Here is a 22,251-nt window from a genome sequence, read left to right on the forward strand (position 1 = left end):
TGTAGTAGAATGCAAATATTCATTATGAACTGGGTATCTTTCTATGACAGAATAGAAGCGAGCATGCCATCTATATACATCACGACCACACCAAGGCTGGCTGGTGGAACATGGCTCCTCTAGGTATGCTGCAAAAAGTAAAAAAATCAAGCATGCAACACAATGCCAATCAGACATCTTTAGACTTGGATGTCTTCTTGTCTTTTTTGTCCTTGGACTTTTTCGTCACCTTGGATTCGACATCCACTCCGCTCTCTTTCTTCTTGGACTTCTTGCTCTCTCGGGATGTCCGTTTCTCTTTGCTGTCTTTCTTCTCCTTTCTCCGTACAGATTCGTCATTCGTCGCAGTAGAGTCCAGTCGGTCTGGATCCGAATCGGTGTCCGTTGACATGGGCGTGGGATAATCTTCCTCGATGGCTGACAACTTGGTGCTTTTTGCTTTCTTTGCAACATCCACTGTACCGTCGTCGTCTGATTTGCGTCTTTCTTTCTCCTTTTCTTTCTTCTCCCTCTTTTCTTTCTTCTCTTTCCGCCTCAACCGCCGCTCCTCTTTGCTTTCCTTGCATTTCTCTGAGTTGGAGGTTTCACTCGACGACTGCGCCGAGCCAGTCTCCGCAGACCCATCCTTGAGCTTTTGGCGCTTTCGCTTCTCCTCTTTGCGAGCAGCTTTCTTCTCTCTCTTGGCCTGGCGGTCCTCATCATCTTCAGCCTCCCTCTTCCGTTTTCCCTCCACCTTGGTTTCAGCCTTCCGCCGTTGCTCTTCCCTCTCCGCAATCGTTCCAGCCAGCCCTGTGCCCCGCACGAAGAAGCGATACAGCTCGCTGGTCAGCGCATTATTCGACCGATCCGCATCAGCATTTTCCTCGCCGATGCCCTTCAGCGCATCCTCGAAACCGCGCAGCCACCACTGATTTGTCGGGTCCTTCGTCGTCTTTTTGCCCACGCCGTGGTTGTTCTGTTTGCGGGCGACGAGAATCGGCCGCGTGAGACCCAGTCCGCCGTGTGGACCGGGTCGCTGGTTCGGATTGAGAGGGTTGCCGGGGCCGGACCAGCCGTGGCGTATTAGGTAGGCTTGTGCATCCATCGTGTGATTGGTGTTTGTGTTTCTTTTTTGGTCGGAGGTGATTAAAATCAAGTCAGGGTTCTTCGGGCGGTGTTTTTGATTCCTCTTGTGGATGGGGAGGCTAGCTCTGCTTGAGGTGAGAAAACAAAGGGAATGCTGTTTATAAAGCCATTTGATCTATCTCCTTATAAGTAACCGAGAGGAGATGGGTACATGGAGAATGGTGTGTTGTTGGTTGTCGAAAAAAAGTCTGGATCTGCAAAAAGTTGGACGGCCCAGCACGTGACTGATAGTCCCACCGATTAACTGAAGCATAGCATCTGGGCCTTCGTGATAGGTAAAGATGCTTTCACAGTTAAAGGAACTTGGAGGCTGATTCAAATACAAACCAATGTTCTTCAGGCCCAACTTTGTCTTTTAGCTTGACGTGAACGGCCTCGTGGAGTGGATTTGGTTGTTGCTTTTCTATTGCTAAGTATTTCAGGGCGGCCGAAGGTCGAGAAAGTAAATTTTAGTTGCTTATTGACAACGGGCCAGGATTCAATTTAATTCGAGGCGAAAAAATAACTGCATGGAGGGAAAAGACACTACATTATTATTGCAAAAACATTGATTAGGCTGGGGCTCGATCCCAGGACCTTGTCGGTGTGAGCGACACGTGATAACCAACTACACCACCCAACCAATTGTTGACAGGATTTGGCAATTTCCGTTATTCACTTCAACTCACTTCGATCATGGCGCAAAATGCAGCCGGAATCAAACATGAACAGCTTTGTTGTTGTGCTTTGAAAGTAGAGACAGTGAAGTATAATCGAACCCAATTGAACTATTAAAAAGACATGATCTGACCAGAAAGCAATGTTATTCGACTGCTTCCGTCAGAATGCCCAAGCATTGTGCACCTCCTTGTCACAGAACTCCCTAAAACATGCCCATGTATACTACTGCAATAGCAAGTGTCAGCGCTTTTGGTATGCTAGATCAGCTTCCATGCATTGGTGTGCATGCCAGATTCCCAAAATTGCGATATTGATGACTTGGTGATTCACTTGGAAGAATTTATCCAGCAGATGTCACCAAGTACAGATCTAGACCTCAATTTATTTTTTATCTAACCCTGACTATCTAAAATCAGGGCTGCTCGCAATAATAGCACCACAGTGAAAAGAAAAGCCCCGAGCCTACAAAAATTGAAAGACAATAGTGATAATCATTGGCTAACGGTAATCTTCTGCCCGGGCTTGGGCGAAAATAGAGGAAGATTTGCGCAATATTTAAAGGCGACTTCCTCTTGCCAGAATTTTCTAGTCTATCAGTAGTTACTGGAACTGATGATACGCATGGATACAGGAAATTAGACCATCCTTTCAAGTTTGCCGAAGGGCGAGCATCCCAAATGTTAGATGGAGAACCAACGCATACCTATATGCGAGGCAAGTCGGATATAAGACCCTTAATTGGTGGAGACATTGCAGGGAATTTAGTGTGTTCTTATGGACCCTGGTCCCACTACGAATGGAGAACGCGCTGTAAGCAACGTGAAGAATGTAGGACTGTAAAATGGTCTGATTGGAATCTGCCGGAGGCAGATAAGGCCTCACCCCACCATCTTAGCAAGAAAGCCAGGTCTAGAATAGAGGGGCAGCAGTATGTGGAGAGCTGAATGTACTACCTACATACATAGAATCTAAAACCAAGAGTGGCGATGTTCAACATCAGCTGCGGATCACAGCCCTAGACCCGCTCGGGCCGATGGTTTGCTACCCGACTATCCACAGATCCCGTTGAACTTAGTCGGCAACCCGATAAAATTTTCTGGTCCTCCGGTCGCCATGCCTGTGCAATGAGAAATTCTTTGAACCACTAAATGTAAAAGTTTGTAGGAAAAAGAAAGGAAGTCTGGTTTAAAAATCCCCCTTCTCTTCTTTTTGAACCAAGCAAATCCAAGTGATGAGTGCTGTGTAAGCCCTTGACCTGCGGTGAGAAACGTAGAGATAGCAGACTCAGAATTAGTTGATAATTGCCTGAATTGCGCTATGCCAGACCCGTTTTTATTTTTTGGACCTACAGTATACTGCATGCGCAGCTGATAAGCGACCAGTCGATAGAAAAACCAACTCCCCGTGCGTGGGTCCTTCCAAAAAGAGCTATACCGGCTGCCCACTTTTTAAACTGGAGCGTTTGAAGAATCTGATTCTAGTTCAGATTTTTTGTTAGGCTTAAAGATGTGCTAGTGGTACGGGTAGAGCTTTCTTGTTCAAATTTCATCCCAGCAAGTCTCATAATGGCCATTATTGTCGATTACTTTAGTAGTCGGCCTCGGAGGCACCAGCAAAATGGTGAAAAAGATATTGGCTTTGGTGACATTCCTAAGGTTATTGAGCCTACAGTTATTTCTAGCCCGGATTCATCGGTGCCGGTGACTCCTTCGCCTGAATTGGCGTCTCCAGCTGGAAGTGAAGATCCTATTCTCTTGGAAAAGCTCCCGCAGTTTGGTCGCTTGGCTTCATGGAAAGGATCACTGATTTTACTTGTTACTTCCGGCTCTCAATTTCTTGATAATGTGTTCATGACGAGTTCAAACATCGCTTTGTCCTCGATTCAAGACGAGTTTGGTGTGTCCAGCACCGACTTGCAGTGGATCATCTCTGCATACACCTTGAGTTTCGGGGGTTTCCTTTTACTTGCAGGAGCCTTGTCCGATCGGTAAGTGTCTTCAAATCAATTGAGTTGATGCACACATTTTCTAACTTGTGCAGGTATGGGAGGAAGAAAATACTTTGCCTCGGTCTCCTTTGGCTGTCTATTTGGACATTGGCTATTGGGTTCGGACAGTCGTTCATTCAACTCACTGTATTTCGCGGAATCCAAGGCATTGGAGCTGCTCTGACTGTGCCTTCGGCAATTGGAATTATCAGTTCCTACTTCAGTGGCGTTGACCGCACCCGAGCCCTCTCCATCTATGGGGCCTCGGGAACCCTGGGGTTCTGCACCGGGCTCATCTTTGGTGGCTTTCTCACCTCATCTTTGGGATGGAGATACATCTTCTATTTGATTGTTATCATTACCGGTGCACTGGGAATTCTGGGTTTTATTGTTCTGCCCAGTGATCTACCATCGCAGAAGCAACACGAAAGGATGGACTACTTTGGTGCCTTGATGTCTACTGCCGGCCTGATCCTACTTCAGTTTGTGCTGTCTAGTGGTGGTACCTACGGCTGGGATCAGCCATTCATTATTGTTCTATTGATTCTAGCCATTGGCTTGCTGGTTGGTTTCACTTTCCTGGAAAAGTACATCAGCAACCCGATCATGCCGTTGTCCATGTGGAAAGTTCGCAATTTCGCGGGTTTATGGATTGCAGGTTTTGGTAAGTTCTTCTATCATCCGTTCCATGCTATGCGCAATACTAACAAGACCAGCTGGCTATGGCACCTATCAGAACGTCATCTACTATATCGTCTTGATGGCCCAGCAAGTGGACGACCTCTCTGCTGGAGATACCGCCCTCCGCTTTTTACCCATGGGAGCAATCGGATTCATCGTCTCTTTGGGGACAGGAAAATTGCTTGAATACATGAATGGGAAGCATCTTCTCATCGTTGGACTGGCTCTCGCTGTGGTCGCCCCCATCCCGAGTTGTATCACCTCGAGTCCCGAGACTAGCTTCTGGGTCAATGTGCTTCCTACATCATTGATCAGCATCTCCGCGGTGTCTTTCATCTTTGTTACGACTAGCACGGTGGTGTTGACCAGTGTGCCAGTTGAGGTCAAGAGTTTGGCTGGTGGAATGGTGAGTTTATTCGGCGCTATCCTCAAAATCGAACTATACTGACCGATCTAATCCAGCTGAATACTGCATTCCAGATAGGCTCTGGTGTCGCTCTGGCTATCTCTGCTGCTGTCACTGAAGCAGTCGATATTTCCAAGGGACAGAGCCTTGCACGGCAATACTCCACCGGCCTCTGGTGCTCGGCCGGACTTGCCGCCGTTGGACTCGTTGTCAGTGTTTTCGCGGTTCGGCAAAAAGGAATTGGACCTAAGGATCGATTGGGAGGCCCGGTGGCCCTGTGATTTGATTCGGATCATTGGTTTATCTGCATCGACTATAGAAATCTCGGCATGATTGGACTACACTATGACGGGCGAGGCGCTTACATGTTTGGGGGATAAAGAAGGATACATAGAGGCGTGGAGTAAATAATTATGTTAATTTTTTTTCGTCTGTTATATACTCTTGGGCTTTTCGAGGAGTACTAGTGTTGCCTGAAGCTATATTCAATTTCTAACACTCCCTAGAAACCACGACATGGCCTATGGCTAGCGGCATCATATGAGGCACTCTCACTCTCCGCCCCGATCGCATCGATCGGCAGTGGTGCCAAGGCAAGGCGGACTGTCGCCAAGGCCAACAGGTGCAACTCTTATTCATCAGAGTCGGATTGAATGACTAGTTGGCGCTTGGCAAAATATGGGGTTTCGCCTGGGGAGTGAAGTAATGTGGCCAATGTTTGGAAGAACGGAACAAAGCAATGTCGGGAATAGTACATTCCTCCACATTCTGAATACAAAAGTCATTTCAGATTTTCGGATCGTTTCCGAGCTGCAGTTTAAATTAGAATCAATGCCTGTAATTAGTTAATATACGATGGGGCTGAGTGAGCGCGATGTTGCACGAAGTCAGGGCCCGGCCCAACCAGGACATTCCCTGTGCTGCTTGCCTTGCAGATCGCACCCACCTCCCCTGCGTCGAGAATGCTCAATTTCCAGGCCAGGGTCACATCAACGAGGTCACATCAACGAGGCGCCGCCAGAATTCTCTTGGCTGGATGCTCCTCCCTTATTACGGCATGCCCCCGCATTACGCTCCCTGAGGTTCTTTTGTTTACATCCTTGCCGCCCTCTTCGCGAGAACACTGAGGACGACAAATATTATTCTTCCCTTCCTTATCCACTCTTTCCCGCGTCCTCAGAACCACCATGCGCGTTTCTCCGCTGTCGCTCTCTCTATCGGCCCTCGCTCTGGTTGGGCCCATTCTCGCAGTCCCCCATAACGGCCAGACGGAGGGTGTGCGCAGCCAGTCGTCCAACCAAGGCAGGGCCGCCGCGGTCAAGGAAGCTTTCCAGCATGCCTGGACTGGATATATGAAATACGCATTTCCTCATGACGAGCTACACCCGGTCAGCAATGGCTACGGTGACTCCAGGTGAGCATTGCCTCAATTGTGCTGGGCTCGATCTAAACTAATGCCGAGTATAGAAACGGATGGGGAGCTTCGGCCGTCGATGCTTTGTCCACTGCCATCGTGATGGGCGACAAACACGCCGTGAACCAGATCCTCGAGCACATTAGCAAGATCAACTACCACTATACCCCGGACGAGGTCAGCCTTTTTGAGACGACCATTCGCTACCTCGCTGGCATGCTGTCCGGCTATGACTTGCTCAAAGGACCTGCCTCGGGCCTAGTCAGCAACCCCAAGCTTGTCGACGCGCTGCTGTCCCAGTCGAAGAGTTTGGCGGATGTGCTCAAGTTCGCATTTGATACCCCGTCGGGTGTTCCGTACAACAATATCAACATCACCTCGCATGGTAACGACGGCTCCACCACCAGTGGCCTTGCAGTGACCGGAACGCTCGTGATGGAGTGGACGCGCCTCTCCGACCTCACGGGCGATGACCAGTACGCCAAGATGAGCCAATTGGCCGAGTCATACCTGTTGGATCCGCAGCCGGCTTCTGGCGAACCGTTCCCCGGCCTCGTAGGCAGCAATATCAACATTTCAAACGGCCAGTTTGCCGACGGATCTGTGACATGGAACGGTGGCGACGACTCATTCTACGAGTACTTGATCAAGATGTACGTGTACGACCCCAAGCGGTTTGCGACCTACAAGGATCGCTGGGTTTTGGCGGCGGAGTCGACCATCAAACACCTGCAGTCACATCCCAAGTCTCGCCCGGACCTGACCTGGCTGGCCTCGTACAACGACGGCGATCTCGATCTCAGCTCGCAGCACCTTACCTGCTTCGACGGCGGCAGTTTCCTGCTGGGCGGTACCGTTCTCGGTCGCCAGGATTTTATCGACTTCGGCTTGAAGTTGGTCAACGGCTGCGAAGAAACCTACAACCAGACCCTGACCGGAATTGGCCCAGATTCATTTGGTTGGGACCCGAACTCTGTGCCGAGCAGCCAGAAGGCGTTCTACGAGCGTGCTGGATACTACATCAGCAGCGGCCTGTATGATCTTCGGCCCGAAGTGATCGAGAGTTTCTACTATGCCTACCGTGTTACAGGCAAGCAGATTGTAAGTATTGAGCCCACTGTGGCTGAACCACGCTAATGGTCTCTCAGTATGCCGACTGGGTGTGGAATGCTTTCAAGGCAATCAATGCCACCTGCCGCACCGACTCCGGCTTTGCGGCTGTGAGCAACGTCAACGCGACCGGTGGTGGTTCCAAGTACGACAACCAGGAGAGCTTCCTGTATGCCGAGGTGATGAAATACTCGTACCTTACATTTGCAGAGGGTATGTCAATTTCCTACAGCCAGAAAATTTTTATACTAATAGCCTCTAGATGCTCCATGGCAGGTCAAGACCGGCGGCAACAACACCTTTGTCTTCAACACCGAAGCTCACCCGCTGCGCGTCTCGCACACCTGATTTCGCGTTTTCTGCAAATTCCTAAAGCCTATGCGTATCAGTACATAGAATGCCCAGAACTAGGGCGTATTCTTAGCATTAGATCAATGGACATATTTTCTCTTGGCCCTCCTTTGTGGGATTACAGTATATTCATTCGTGGTAGACACGAGGCTGGGATGATCTCAACTCCCTTGCTTGGTTTCAGATCTCGCGTGCTACCCCCTAGCAGCTGCGGTGTCCATGCACCTGGGGTATATGCTGTGGCAGTTTGGCCTGCATTTTACATGGCAGAATGTCTCACTCAGAGCCTCGCAAGTTTTCAGATGGCTGGGGATTACTGGAACGCACTACCTTGTCCATAATTCACTGGTCTGAGTCACGAATATTCTATAATCATCAATCGGCTATATATTGTCTCGCCCTGTATCTAGATAGCCACAAGTATAGTATTTATAAATCAATAACAGAGCCATAACCAATAACGAGAAGCCCTGAATTCTTCTTTGATGTATATGTACCTAGCAGTCCATATCGTCGAACGGACTCACCCTTGCTCACCACACCCGGAACGCGCTTACTGCTGAGCTTTCGCCCAAGCACTAGGCCAGACAAGCACGGTGCTCACTAGCATCGCCATTCCAATGCTCAGCGTCTCGAGGGGAATCCATCCCAGGAAAGATCCAGGAAGGGTCAGGTCCAAATTGTCCATGATAAGCTGGCTCAGTAGGGATAAAGTCGATGGAGCTGGTTTCGAGGGAGCAATTTCCTTAGTCTTTTTATTATTCTTTTCATCTGTACCCGAAGATCCATTTGGTGTGCTTGGCCTTGCTGAACCAAAGACGAGCTCCTTGGATGTCCTTGCGATTGATATGCAAATGGCATAGAACCAAAACTTGTTGGCTTCGAGCAGAATGGGCGTGTACCACGAGACCAAGTAGATATCCATGTCATGCAGCTATTATAGGCTCAGATTAGCATTGTTTCCCAACGTCTGTTTGGGATTTGAAGGAATAGTTACCATAGTCAAGTCCTCCAAAAGAAAATAAAGCCCGAGGCAGGTGGATTCTACCACCTCTAGCATCATCATCATGGTTCCAGCAGAAGAACCTCCGGCCAGGAGGTCTTGGACATTCTGGAAAAAGTCCAGGAAACAGAAGAATCGGAGATACCGCCTCGCTGGATAGTATCAGTACCCAATTCACAAACACTAATCTAGGGATACTGAGCGCAGGCGATAAACTAACCGAGTGCGAGCTGGGACGCCGCTATCGCACACTTCGTGACAGTAACATGATCAAGATTAAGCTCTGCCCCAATCAGAACGAGAGCATGGACTAATCGGAGAGTCAAATCGAGGCCGGCGGTCGAGTTGGTGAAATTGGCCAGTTGTTTGGAAAGGGGCGTTTTCGAACGGGCTGGATAAGTGTGGGCCATTATCTGGACAGATCCGGCAATCTTTTGTGGAGACGGGGTTATGAAAGAGCTGTTTAGTTAAAGGTGGCTCGTTTACAGGGATATATATCTTTATCTTGTTCGGATCAGGAAAGTGCGCGCCCTATACGCGCGGAAGCATTCTTGGAACCCTAACCCTAACTTAATAGGGTTTCCCGCGGAAAAGTCAATACAATATCTTACACGAAACGCTATACGATGTCAGGGTTGTGGGGTTCACGAAGGAGGCGCCCAGTGAGCAATATGATTCGCCAAGATGGATACTGGGCATCCTCCTCCGGTCTAACATGATGCGGGGATTCGAGATAACTGCCGGATAAGGAGTTGGCACAGACGATATCAATTCTCGTGCATTCTTATAATAAGAGGACATCTCGGCTTCTTTTCCCTCTTACGAGCAAGCAATGCCAGCGTGGCCAGTGCATATTATCTCCGTTCCTGGAACAGAACTAAAGCTATGGAATCTCCTGCGCATCCCGGCAAGGTCGGTGACCCGACCAACATCTTCGACGCGAAGAAGGATCGTGACCCGAGTCTAGATGGAAAAGGCGAAGAGGCTTTGCCTGCTGAGCTCATCTCCGCTGGCTCGGAGCATTTACACAGAAGACTAGGAGGAAAGGAAATACAACTGCTCGCAGTTGGGGGCGCAATTGGAACATGTACGTAGGAAGTAACCTGAGGCTAGATGAGGATCAAGCTGACTTGATTGCTCCTTTACAGCTTTGTTTGTGCAAATGGGAGCTACTCTCCCTAAAGGTGGCCCTGCAGGACTCTTTTTGGGTTTTATTGCATACGGCTCAATTATTTTTTCTGTCAATCAATGCTTCGGTATGTTCAGCTCTCTTGGAACCCCTTTCCTATTTTTTGGATCTATAACCATGCTAACAAGGCCATACGCCGCAGCTGAAATGGTCACATATCTCCCAATCGCGTCGCCATTTATTCGATTAGGCGGATTTTGGGTTGATGATGCGTGGGGCTTTGCGTTGGGATGGAATTACTTCTTCCTTATGGGTATGTCTTACTCAATTCTTTTCAACACTCCCGTAATTGGTTGTATCTGTCTAACTGCTGTTTTTATCATCTTCACTGCAGCCTTCGCTATCCCATACGAGATCACGGCAATCAATGTGCTCCTTACCTTTTGGACAGACAAGATTCCAATCGCGGCAGTGGTGGTGATTTGTTTAGTGATATATGCGTGCGCTCCCTCAACAGCCCAGCCAAATCTGGGTTAAAAGAAACTGACTAACTAATGATTGAAGTGGGCTCAATGGACTTGCAGTCCGGTACTTCGGGACAGCCGAGTTCTATCTAGCCATTTTCAAGATTTTCCTCATGGTTGGGCTCATTTTCTATACCTTTGTCACTATGGTTGGGGGGAATCCAGAACATGACGCCTACGGGTTTCGCTATTGGAACAAGCCTGTAAGTTGGCAACATCCATCCTTTCCCTTCATTGACTAACTAAATGCTTCGAGGGTTCATTTGTCGAGTACCTTGCACCAGGGAACACGGGTCGATTTCTGGGGGTACTTTCATGCATGATCCAAGGTTCTTTCACGTGAGTATTTTAGTGAAAACATTGAGTACCGTCTAACTGATTCATTATGCAGCATGGTTGGCCCAGAGTATATTTCGATGACAGCCGGTGAAGCTGAAAATCCTCGTAAATTGATGCACCGAGCTTTCTCTTCATTTGTCTGGCGTCTTTTGTTTTTTTTTATCGGAGGCGCTCTCTGTGTGGGAATTGTCATTCCATATGATGATAAGCTCCTGACCTCCTACCTCACTGGAAGCAAATCCGGGACTGGAGCTGCGTAAGTCTACCTCCCCTTCCTTTTACAAACTCCAAACTATCTGACTTACTTGACGACTTAGATCTCCCTACGTTATCTCTATGGTCGAATTTGGAATCAAAGGCCTTCCTTCCTTGGTCAATGCCTTGATTATGACATCTGTGCTTTCCTGCGGAAACAATGTTGTGTTCTCTTCTATCCGTACACTGCATGGTTTAGCAGTTGACGGGAAGGCCCCCGGATTTCTTGCAAAGGTCAACAGACATGGTATTCCGTACTACGCAGTCATTGCATCTCTGGCCTTTTGCCTTCTTGCCTTCCTGCAGCTTAGCAAGTCGTCTTCCACGGTGCTGGACTGGCTCGTTGGAATTTGCACCGCATCATATCTGATCAACTACTTTGGAACGGTTGTGACTTACCTACACTTTTATGCTGCCCTTCGCAAACAAGGGATCGACCGAAAAACATTACCATACCAAGGAGTCCTCCAGCCATATCTGGCCTGGTATGCATTGTTTGGCACGCTCATAATGACTCTGATAATCGGCTATACCGTGTTTATCAATGGTGAGTGGGATATTACGAGTTTTGTGACAAGTTACTTGATGGTCGGCTTCTTCCCTGTTGCTTTTCTGTTCTGGAAGATCATCAAGCGTACGCGTTACGTTCGGCCAGGGGACGCGGACCTTCAACTTGGCAATGTCAAAGATGAGATTGACCTCTATGAAGCGCTTTATGAGCCGCCAAGGAGAGGGAAAATCTCCGGTTGGTTCAACAGTTTCTTCGAGTAACCGATCAGTTACTATTTGTATTGGAATAGTTAGCAGTTGATGCTTAGGTATATTGGGATTTGCTTTCAAATTACTATAGCTACGGTTACCTTGATAAATTCAATTATCGGATGAACAATGGGAAGAATACTTTTGCCATATTGCACGGAGATCTAGTGCAACAGATGTCTTAAAAAAACGAAGCGATGGTAGAAATGCTAGATTTAGTTCACATAACAGGCGAGACATTGCAAGGGGAAGACTAGATTGCGATTGACTACAACTCCCAACATATCCCGAAGCAATATGAACATGCAAGCTGGATCGATTTCCTGTATTTAAGAGCCAACAACATCATCCGCGTTTAGTATTAAACTCGCGAAAAAGAGTGGTTCCCTCACAAATTCCTCTGCTCTAATAAACTCATCTGTAGTATGCGCTCGGTTCAAATTCTCCACCAAGTTCACCGGCGTGAATCGGTAAATATTTTTTGTCAAAGCCCAGTAAAACTTGGTGTCGGTATTGGCTGCCATTAGGTAGGGAGTGACGATAAGCTCGTCATCTTGGTCTAACGGCTTCAGAACGTTTTTAATGGTCCCGGACAAGATTCGGAAAGATTCGGCATCAACTGGAGAGACGGGAGCTGGTTCCAGGGCATCAACACCAAACAGGCAAACTTTTCGTTTTTCTAGAGAATGACACGGGGATTTGAAGCCTTCAAAAACCATACCGTGCTTTTTTGCAATGGGCCTGATGAGATTTTCATAGTGCTCTTCAACCTGGGAGACCGATGTTTCCACTGCTAGCCGCAAGTTGATCAGTGTCGATGCGGATTCGGGGATTGCATTAATTTTCACACCACCGTTGATCTTTCCAACAGACTGGCTTGTCCTGAAATAATATCTCATATTATCCAGTATTTCGACCAATTTTTGTTGAGCCGAACCGTCACCGTGAGCCACCTTGCTCAATTTGTCCCTGACCGAAATGGGGAAACTGGATTCCGGAGCATGCGCAGCCGCGCACTCCAAAAAGCCAAAGATTGGATTCTCGGTGGTCACTTGTCTGGGAAATGTGTGATTTTCAATTGCCACCAGGATTTCCGATAGGACGCCAATGACATTGTGATCAGGCGGATTGCTTGCATGGCCACCGGTCGAAGTGACATTGATCCCGACGTCGAGATAACCCTTTTCTGCGACAGAGACCATGGCAAATGATTGATCGAATTCTTTGTGGATACCCATAGATCCCTCGTCCATGATCAGATAGATACCATCGTCTCCATACCGATCATGAAGGAAATTCGAAATAGGCCTTGCACAATTCTCTCCGCTGATTTCCTCATCGCAACCAAAAGCCAATATAACCGTCCTTTTTGGTTTAAATCCGCTCTTGATCAACAGATCCAGGCTCTCAATGATCGAAATTAGATAGCCCTTGTCATCAGTCGCACCGCGGCCCCAGATAATTTCACCATCGTAGTGGCCCTCATATGGCGGATGGGTCCAGTCTTTCACATTCTCAGCCAGTACTGGAACCACATCCTGGTGTGCAAGCATGAGGATTGGCTTGGCATCTGAGGCTGGAACGCTGCCTTCCCATGTCAGGATCAACCCGTGGGTATTGGCGTGATCCAGCTTAACATTCTCGAGGACGGTTGGGTAGTTGGATTGAATGTAATCCTCCATTTGGTAAAATATATCCCATCTTTTGTCTTCGCCGATGGGGCCTAGCTCGTCATAACTTTCAGATGGAATTTGAATCATGCCAGAAAGCTTGTTGATGATTTCTCGGTGATAGTCCGGTGATTCTACCTTTTCTCGAACGAATTGTTCAACATTGGTATTTTTTGGCGATAGTTTCGGCACCTGCTGGCATACGCCAGATTCATTTCCCCAGGAATATTTGTCCAACTCAGACGGGCCAAAAAGTTTGAGCGGATTGCCGAGGGTTGCGACAAGCGCTGATAGCAGCCCAATTGCAAGTGCACCATGAATCAACCAAGAACTGGTGGTGACCTTATCTAGTCGCTGGTTGGTTTGCTTGTTCATACCTGGAAATGTTGATAGCCAAAGAAAATGGAAGGGAATTAGATGAAAGCAACCCTAACTTTCAACAAGGGTTGTTGACTCGTGCCGGCAATTGGTTTATAAGCTGGTCTAGATCAATACATGGCGAACATGTATCTATTGACCTCCACATACTCGTTTAAAATCCGTTTAGTCAATGGAAAACAAATGTACCATTTCGCGCGCGTTGCGCCTTGTGGAGCTGGGTTACGAAGGACTGGGTCCCGAACAATGCGCGATCAGATCCAGTCGTCTCTCGTCTAGAACTGTCATTTACATAATCTCTCCGTTTATCCGATTTCCTATCTCTTGGTCCTTCATTCTGTTCCTTCTGACTGGTAAACAGTGGGTATGTCTCGGCGTTGGGGGGATAGGGGCCGAAATCGGCGCTAGCTGAGATGACCATGACCCAAAGAAGCCTGCGGGGAAGCAGGGATGATACGAACACTAAATTGGTTTTTTTGATCTGAGCTTCCAAATTAGGCTTGGATTAGAGCTAGCGACCAAGCTTATCAGTATTGTTTATTACATACCACTCCAAAAGCAGCGTCATCATAGTAGCCGGCACCGTAGCTCCTCATGATTGACAAAATTAGCGACAACACAAGCGGTATGATCCCGCGGGAAAAATTGGGTTGTTTCCCGTGATACAAGAAGGAAACAGCTGATTCAAGTCCGCATTTTCCATCTGAAAATCGAACTGAGTTTGATGAACTGGCCATTTCCTGGGTCGCAATCCTCTCCAATATGCCACCTGCTTAGCAAGACCCCGCAGTGGGGCAGAGTATGTAATTCTTTAGGAACTGTCACCGCCAGCCATCCAGAGTTTTCTACCTTCATATTCTACAATATTGATTGACTGAACGAGTCTGTACGCATCCAAACCTGCAAAAATGGCGAGTTCTAAGCTATCACGAGCTGCCAATGAATTCCGAAGTGACACTTTCACCACCCCAACACCAAGCATGCTGGAAGCCATGGCAAACGCTACTATGGGTGATGATGTCTATGAAGAAGACAGTACCACAACCGAATTCCAGAGAGAAATTGCTCGATTGACCGGAATGGAGGACGCCATCTTCATGCTATCAGGGACTATGGGAAATCAAATTGGTGTCCGCGTCCATCTTAACCAGCCTCCGCATTCTGTGCTGTGTGACTACCGAGCCCACGTATACGCTGAAGAGGGGTCTGGTTTGGCGGTGTTGTCTCAGGCAATGGTCACTCCAGTTCATCCCGCAAATGGCATATACTTGACCTTGAAAGATGTCAAGAAGTGGGTCATACTGGGTGATGATATACATACTGCACCGACAAAAGTTATCAGTCTCGAATTGACAATCGGAGGGGTGTTGACGCCGATGGAAGAGATTCAAAAAATTTCTGAATTCGCACATGCCAATGACATCAAGGTTCACTGCGATGGCGCTCGCCTGTGGAATGCATCTGCGGCCTCTGGCTATTCGCTAGCCGACTACTGCAAATACTTTGACACTGTTTCAATGTGCGTTTCGAAAGGACTTGGCGCGCCGATTGGTGGGGTTCTTGCAAGCACCAAATCGAACATTAAACAGGCTAGATGGTTGAGAAAACAACAGGGGGGTGGTATTCGTCAGGCTGGCGTTCTGACATCTGCTGCTATGGTGGCACTGAAAGAAGTCTGGCCAACTATGAAGCAAACCCACGAAAAAGCCAAGAAATTGGAAACCGACTTGGCAGCATTGGGCGTTGTACCTCAGATTCCGGTCGACACCAATTTCTTTTTCATCGACGCTGGGAGATCGAAAATTGAAATGGGGGTATTGTTGGAGCAATGCAAAAAATTTGATGTGAAGTTGATGGATGAGCGAATCGCTTTACACCATCAAATTAGCGATGAGGCAATTGAGAATCTCAAAGCTGCCATCGCGGAAGCCGTGAAAATCACGAAGGACTTGCCTCCAGGGTACGTCTCCAAGGTCCAGCCAGCTGGATATGGTGGCACCTCGAAGATGAACGAGTATAGCTAGGTGGGGGTTCTCTGTATAGAGCGCCTTGATACCAAAAGGAAGGTAACAGATAGACTGATGATCTTTGTCTTTTCTTCTTGTATTTAGATGACAGTAAATATCCTTTTTCTTCCTCCTCTGGCCCCCGTTATCGGCCCCATCGGTTGGCTTTTCCACATGTAATAATCATGCCGATTTGTTGGCAAAAGTGATTTACAGATGCACAAGCGTGGATTCATACATTCATACGGGCTTAAGAAGCAATACGAGGGACATAAGACGATCGTGGCTACATAACACGAGTTGATAAGAACAGCGGGGCCATAGACAAGGCTAGGAGTTTCCCGAGGAAAACCCAGTTGATATAAACCTAGCCTAGAAGTTCAGTCTAGCAGAGATCATCTAGATCATCTGACCCTTATCGTGCACTAGACACGAATCCGACCCACGAAACTTCCTGTCGTCCGTCAGGTAGTCTGAACTGCCCCTGAAATGTAAAAGGGTCAGACAAACTTTCAAGAAAATCAAGAATTCCGTTTAACTATGCCTGCAATTACAAGGCTTGAGTGAGCGGATACTATAGCTTGCTTTCTACTATGTCTCTTTGTTTGCTCTGTTGCGGAGTCTCGCAAAGGAGGGCTATCAAGGCACACGCACACGAAAATTCATCGCCTTCATAAAAATAGACGTAGCCGTTCGCGTATGTCCTACTGAGATATCTAGTGGATTCGAGTTTTTGTATAATGATCTATTTCCTTTTGATGAGATGCAATGTTATGCTTGCCATCACTAGGATATAGACGGAGTAGCTCGTCCGCCACTAAAAGAAAGAAAATTATGTTTAATTTGAAAGGTGAGAAACCGGGATAAGTTCTTAGTTTGTTGTTGCTTTCTTATTCAAAGAGTTTGTTTGTTACGAAGTCAGCTGATGAAGAAATGTTCCTATATTTGCCACCAGCTCCATTCCACAAGGACCCCGTGTTCCGGATTTCAAAGAATGAGTGCTCCCGATACAGCGATTCATTGCGATTTCAGGAAGAGAATATATGATTATCTGAATGTAAGCATTTTAACTAAGGAGTCAAAACTGCTTCAAAGAACCTCTTTGGTCAATTACGGTTGCTTGATCCACTAGACCCACATGCGCAGATTTGAGCGAGAACCCCAGTGAGAATATCTGCTCGATCCCACTCACCAGACACCTTGGGAGATACTGAGGACCTTGGTGGTGAGGGTATTGATTCACTATATAGATGAGCGGGAATCCAGTAATGTAGATTTTCACCTCAAACTGCACAGCTGAACATTGATTGTTCCATACACACACTCCATTCTCTCTTTGAAATTCATGATACCCATTCTACTTCTTGCATATATCTAGCGATTCATTTTGCCATGTGCGGGGGCGAAACCGGTCGGCCTAGCTTTGGAGGCACGATCGCTGTGTTATTCCCCCGAGATAATGAGCTAAATTCAAGTATCTCATCCGAGGGGTCGTTATCCTCCTCACCAAGCTCGGTCGTCTCTTCGGCTTCAACTGCTTCATCAACCTCCTATATATCCTCATATTATCTTTTCTTCCAAGACACTGATAGAGAGCGTCGTACAACCAAGGCCATCTTTCGCACCAACGACACAAACACCTATAATGTACTTCGAGGATGCAAATATCTTGACATGAGGATAGAGTAAGTTGCTCTCGTTATTACAGAATAAACACAGGCTCATGCGTGGAAAAACAGGAAATATGGAGATCTCTCGATGGCCACCCCTGCTTCGCCTCCCCTCCATCGCTTCCGATTGGATGTTGACCAGGACGTGGCTCACCAAAGCTCCAACTCCCAGGCTCAATTGGAATTTAAGCTTCCGCAGCGGCTGGATCTGGGTGTCTCGGATAAAGGCGTTGTTGGCCGACAGGTCACCGTGACGGAGGAGGGAGGAGCAGTTTTGGGTGTTGGAGTGGTTGGATATAACTGATCGGAATTCGAGTCTCTCACTGCTGCATGGGGGTTTCAAAAGCGCGATAAATACTGAAGCATGTCCGCAAAATCGGAAAAAATCCATAAAATTCAGTACTATAATCATGCAATAGACTCAGAAGCAGCATTAAAGGCTACTAGAGCTTGAGCAGGCTTTCCACACCGGCCGTGTAACGCTTCTCGGCTTCTGCCCAGTTGATGATATTCCAGATACCATCAACATATCCGGCTTTGTTGTTGAGATACTTGATATCATTTTCTGTCAGCGTATTGGAACACAAATAAAGGGTCTTCATGCTCACCTGGAGATAATACGCATGTTCCCACATGTCTACGCCAAATACCGGCACATCAGGCCCAACAATCGGGTCTTGATCCTTGGTCGTGATAATTTCGAGTCGTCCACGAGGACCTCCGGTGCTCACAAGCCAGCCCCAGCCACTGCCCTGGAGACTAAGCAACAGTGTGTTGAAGGCCTTAACGAAGGCAGACTCTGAGCCCCATTGCGAGACAATAGCTTCACGAAGCGTCGGTGCCGCACTTGAGATATCATTTCCAGGCGTGTTAGGTGGAGCCAGATTCTTCCAGAACAAGGAGTGGTTAATGTGGCCGCCACCATTGAAACGAATCTTTTGCTGCAGGCCAATCAAAGCTGAGACATCGTTGGTCTGAGTGGCCGAGACATGGGCCGAGAGTGCCGCATTGAGATTATTCACGTAGGTTTGATGATGCTTCTGATGATGAAGCTCCATTATCTGCTTGGAGATGATGGGTTCTAAAGCCTATGGACATGTGAGCGGGCGAAATTATGGAGGTTTCGATATACTAACATCGTAGGCATAGGGAAGAGATGGAAGAGCGTGAGGTTGTGAGGCCATGATGATCTTTGCTGACGGGCAGAGAGAGCTTGAGGTAGAATAAAACCGATGAAAAGCAGTATATATGGAGTTATCTCGTCCACAAGGTACTCTTACGTTAGAAATAAGGCAGGCCCAATCTGTATGAGCCCCGGCTATTATATACTGAACGCTGATCGGCCCGTAAATGCCTGGCTACCAAGGTTGATACCCACTCTGAATGAGCACATTTGAGCGAAAATCCGGCGCACCGTGTATGTTGAGCCCTGATGCGTGATATTGAGCAGATTTTCAAATCTTGAATCCATAGCGGTGAATTTGTCCTGATATATAGATTTTGGGAGCCGGGACCAAATGGTAAGTGGTAATGATTGTAATTAGATCACTTCATTGGAGCCTATGGCCCTTTTTTCACCAACATCCTTGTTCCGCTGTTTTTTTCTAGCGAGGGTGGCCCTACTAGCTCGACAAGCAATTCATTCCATTGGATTTGGAAGGAATAAAAACACCTAAAAATCTATCAGATCAGGCAGTATTAATACACGAAGCAAGTTGCTGAACAGAAGAGATGTCCGTTCCATTGGCGGCCGTCTGAAGGGTCCACTGGCAAAATTGTCCACCTTCCACCTACAGATCACCCAATGATAACCCGTTCATGAAAGTTTCAGGAGATAATTTCTAGGTTGAGGAAATTCCGAATTAATTATGTGAATGATGAATACAGTAAATGCCTAAATCGCTCCGTCCGACAAAAGTGATTATTAATCTCCGCAGTTGCGGGGTTGTTCGGCCCGGAGGTGTTAAGGAGCCTCGGCACTCTCAATAGGAGCTCTTCAACCTCAAACAAAAATAGGATCATCTTCCCTTCAAGCCCAAGTACCAGCAGAATTCGAGTCAAGCTCACCAAACCACTTCTCCATACCAATTTGTCCAGTTGTCCAACAGAATGTCTGCTGAAGAACAGGTCAAGCTCGACAACTTTCCGGGCATCTTCGACCTTACGGGCAAAGTTGCCGTAGTGACCGGCGGATCGCGAGGTCTGGGTCTTCATGCTGCGTCGGGGTATGCTCAGTACTTTCAATTCTGCCAATTCAAGCTAACTCGTTTTGCCAAATATAGTCTCCTCCAAGCCGGCTGCTCCAAGGTCTATATCACCTCGCGCAAGAAGCAAGCTTGCGATGAAGCTGTTGAAGCTTTGAACAAAATCCCGAATCGTCGTCCCGGAGCTAAGGCAATTTCTGTGCCTGCTGACAGCTCGCGCATGGACGAGCTGGACCGGTTGGTCGCGGAAGTGAGCAAGACAACTGACCATGTGGATATCCTCTTCGCCAACGCTGGAGCGACCTGGGGAGAAAAGTTCGACACGCACCCTGAATCGGCCTTCTCAAAAGTCATGGACCTGAATGTGAAGAGTGTGTTCTACAGTGTCCAAAAGTAGGTTTTTCATCTGCCGTCTTGAGGACCCTTTCACTCATCTGCTACTAGATTCGCCCCTCTTCTTACCGCGAAGGCGACTCGCGATGATCCCTCTCGCGTGCTTGTTACCGGCTCTGTCGCCGGTATCGGAATTGGTGGTATCGGTGAAAACGCTACACCCAGCTACTCCATCTCCAAGGCCGCTGTGATTCATCTCGCAAGGAATCTGGCTGTTGAGCTGGGTCCACGACACATCCTAACCAATGCCATTGCCCCTGGCTTTTACCCGTCTAAAATGGCCTCTGGGTTGATGGAACTTAAGGGTGGCGTGAAGCATCTAGAGGACTTTTCACCCAATCTTCGTTTGGGCCGGCCAGAGGACATTGCAGGACTGGTTGTGTTCTTGAGCTCCCGGGCGGCTAGCCATTTGAATGGAGCAGTCATTACAACAGACGGCGGGGCCGTTCTGAAAGGGAGACTCTGAATGTTGCTGATCATGGCAGTTCATATCGATGGATGGTCCTCTGGCCCGATGCTTTCCCTCATCGTCTTAAGCCATTATCACGCAGTTTGAGAGATTGAAGGTCAAATGAAAAGTCCCACATTCAGCTACACTCCAGAGTAGAAACATGTCCATTTCCGTATAGTACGTCATGAAACTGGTGTCACCACCTATACACTCTTTCGTTATCTCTCAAACCCTAATTCCAATAGCCATTAGTCTATATGAGAGATAGCTTCGGCATAGCAATGCTTCATTATTGTCATTTAAACCCTGCTAGGTCAATTATTTGAAAGTTACAAACATACTCTGCTCCAAGTAAAGCAGCCTCATTCCTAGCTGCATCGCGACGTCCTCATATACCTTAGCCCCCCTTCCTCCTTCTAAACTGACTCTCAATAATTGCAAATGTAGTCAAACAAACCATTATCTCCCACTTCTTAGTCTCTTCGTCACTAATTGCATTGTGATCTTGTCCGCTCTTTGCCGTATATGGGATGAACAAGCTGCCTTCCTTAATTTTCCGAGAGCTGCTTCCTACCCATTTTGCCAAGAGCCGTCCATCTTCCTCATCGATGCCTCCAGCGCGGAGCTCTATGGTCTTCAGTTTACCAAGGAAACCATTTGATTTCCGGTATGTGCATGTCATCCTCTGCACCCCGGTTCCGAAATCGAAATAGTATATCTTGTGACCATACTTCTCGGGTCTTTCCAATCTCTCCCATATCATCTGTTTGCCCTCTATCTCTCTGGCTGGATCTCCAACTCCGATAGTGAAGCCACGACCGTGCCTTTTCGCCACTCCGAGGACTTCACCGTCCTTAGAGTCTCCTTGGTGGAGTAGGAGGTCAAATTTGTGCTTCGAGAGAGTCTCATGGGTCTCAATGTAGTACATAGACTTGGCCTGAGATCCGAGCCTTTCGATGCGGTAAGCCTGAAACTTTGCTTTTGACACGAGCTCGTAGGAAAGCCCTTGACCAAAATCCGTGGCAGCCATAACACCCGGCGCGAGGGTGTCAGAGTCCATCAGCGATGTAGTTGTTGATATTGTGGAAGGGGGATAATTGGGAGACCACAGAGGCAAGAATACTTTTACTGCGATCAGGATGGATAGAACGGATGCAGAGAATGAACTCAGAGAGACTTTGCGGTCACTCCTTTATATCAAGACTAGATCATCACGTGGGCGTTGAAGGCGCCGCTTCAACAAAGTTATGCGCTAACCCACATATGGTCAGAATCCGCGAAGGCTGATCCAAAGAAACTACAAAGTGATTAGCCAGAGGTAGCGGCATTGATGATATAGGTTGAGGTTAAGGCGAGTTGACCACAAGAACCACTGAAATTGCCAAGGGTCAAAACCTACTAAGGGTAATAGACTATTTACAGTATGTACTAGTTTGCCTTGGCAATTAGGTATTGAGGAACAGTGGAAGAGTGGTGACACCAGTTACGGGAGGTACTTTAAGGGAAAAGAGACCTTAAATCCATATGTACTGTGTACCAAATCAACCCCCACATCCTTAAATCCAATCACAGTCGCACTGTTTGTGTCGAAAGGAACAGGAAGACGGAGTCAAGATCCCGAGGGGCAGGGTCCCAAAATCCCACGGGAAAAATCGAAGATCTACATCATCAAAGCTCACCGATCTGCTCACCGATCTGCTCAAACAACAATTCCGGTCAACGAAGTTTCCACTTTT

The 22,251-nt window shown here is 47.6% G+C and overlaps 8 protein-coding genes and 1 non-coding gene across 9 annotated transcripts; 5 read left to right on the plus strand and 4 right to left on the minus strand.

Moving 5' to 3' along the window:
• Positions 1-169: 169 nt before the first annotated feature.
• On the minus strand, positions 170-1,084 carry PFLUO_LOCUS1027 (uncharacterized protein; the record flags this gene model as incomplete). Its single annotated transcript, XM_073778027.1, has 1 exon — positions 170-1,084. One exon carries the CDS (start codon positions 1,082-1,084, stop codon positions 170-172), a length of 915 nt encoding a protein of 304 aa, XP_073635122.1.
• Positions 1,085-1,673: 589 nt separating this feature from the next.
• On the minus strand, positions 1,674-1,747 carry PFLUO_LOCUS1028. Its single transcript has one exon. It is a non-coding gene; the product is annotated as a tRNA-Val (tRNA).
• A 1,603-nt stretch (positions 1,748-3,350) lies between these two features.
• PFLUO_LOCUS1029 (uncharacterized protein) lies at positions 3,351-5,140 on the plus strand (the record flags this gene model as incomplete). Its single annotated transcript, XM_073778028.1, has 4 exons — positions 3,351-3,772; positions 3,826-4,436; positions 4,489-4,859; positions 4,916-5,140. 4 exons carry the CDS (start codon positions 3,351-3,353, stop codon positions 5,138-5,140), a joined length of 1,629 nt encoding a protein of 542 aa, XP_073635123.1.
• A 906-nt stretch (positions 5,141-6,046) lies between these two features.
• Positions 6,047-7,731, plus strand: PFLUO_LOCUS1030 (2-mannosidase 1B; the record flags this gene model as incomplete). The annotated part of the gene is made up of 4 exons (XM_073778029.1): positions 6,047-6,273; positions 6,327-7,374; positions 7,422-7,596; positions 7,646-7,731. 4 exons carry the CDS (start codon positions 6,047-6,049, stop codon positions 7,729-7,731), a joined length of 1,536 nt encoding a protein of 511 aa, XP_073635124.1.
• Positions 7,732-10,175: 2,444 nt separating this feature from the next.
• PFLUO_LOCUS1031 (uncharacterized protein) lies at positions 10,176-11,755 on the plus strand (the record flags this gene model as incomplete). Its single annotated transcript, XM_073778030.1, has 6 exons — positions 10,176-10,179; positions 10,261-10,366; positions 10,431-10,593; positions 10,647-10,729; positions 10,782-10,985; positions 11,047-11,755. The coding sequence occupies 6 exons, from the start codon at positions 10,176-10,178 to the stop codon at positions 11,753-11,755; spliced, it is 1,269 nt and encodes a 422-aa protein (XP_073635125.1).
• A 317-nt stretch (positions 11,756-12,072) lies between these two features.
• PFLUO_LOCUS1032 (Gly-Xaa carboxypeptidase) lies at positions 12,073-13,788 on the minus strand (the record flags this gene model as incomplete). The annotated part of the gene is made up of 1 exon (XM_073778031.1): positions 12,073-13,788. The coding sequence occupies one exon, from the start codon at positions 13,786-13,788 to the stop codon at positions 12,073-12,075; it is 1,716 nt and encodes a 571-aa protein (XP_073635126.1).
• Positions 13,789-14,771: 983 nt separating this feature from the next.
• On the plus strand, positions 14,772-15,815 carry PFLUO_LOCUS1033 (Threonine aldolase; the record flags this gene model as incomplete). Its single annotated transcript, XM_073778032.1, has 1 exon — positions 14,772-15,815. One exon carries the CDS (start codon positions 14,772-14,774, stop codon positions 15,813-15,815), a length of 1,044 nt encoding a protein of 347 aa, XP_073635127.1.
• Positions 15,816-17,910: 2,095 nt separating this feature from the next.
• PFLUO_LOCUS1034 (uncharacterized protein) lies at positions 17,911-18,525 on the minus strand (the record flags this gene model as incomplete). Its single annotated transcript, XM_073778033.1, has 1 exon — positions 17,911-18,525. One exon carries the CDS (start codon positions 18,523-18,525, stop codon positions 17,911-17,913), a length of 615 nt encoding a protein of 204 aa, XP_073635128.1.
• A 1,051-nt stretch (positions 18,526-19,576) lies between these two features.
• Positions 19,577-20,530, plus strand: PFLUO_LOCUS1035 (uncharacterized protein; the record flags this gene model as incomplete). The annotated part of the gene is made up of 3 exons (XM_073778035.1): positions 19,577-19,692; positions 19,750-20,064; positions 20,116-20,530. The coding sequence occupies 3 exons, from the start codon at positions 19,577-19,579 to the stop codon at positions 20,528-20,530; spliced, it is 846 nt and encodes a 281-aa protein (XP_073635129.1).
• Between the last annotated feature and the right edge of the window lie 1,721 nt (positions 20,531-22,251).

The sequence above is a fragment of the Penicillium psychrofluorescens genome (assembly GCF_964197705.1).
Source record: "Penicillium psychrofluorescens genome assembly, chromosome: 1".
Classification (NCBI taxonomy): Eukaryota; Fungi; Ascomycota; class Eurotiomycetes; order Eurotiales; family Aspergillaceae; genus Penicillium; species Penicillium psychrofluorescens.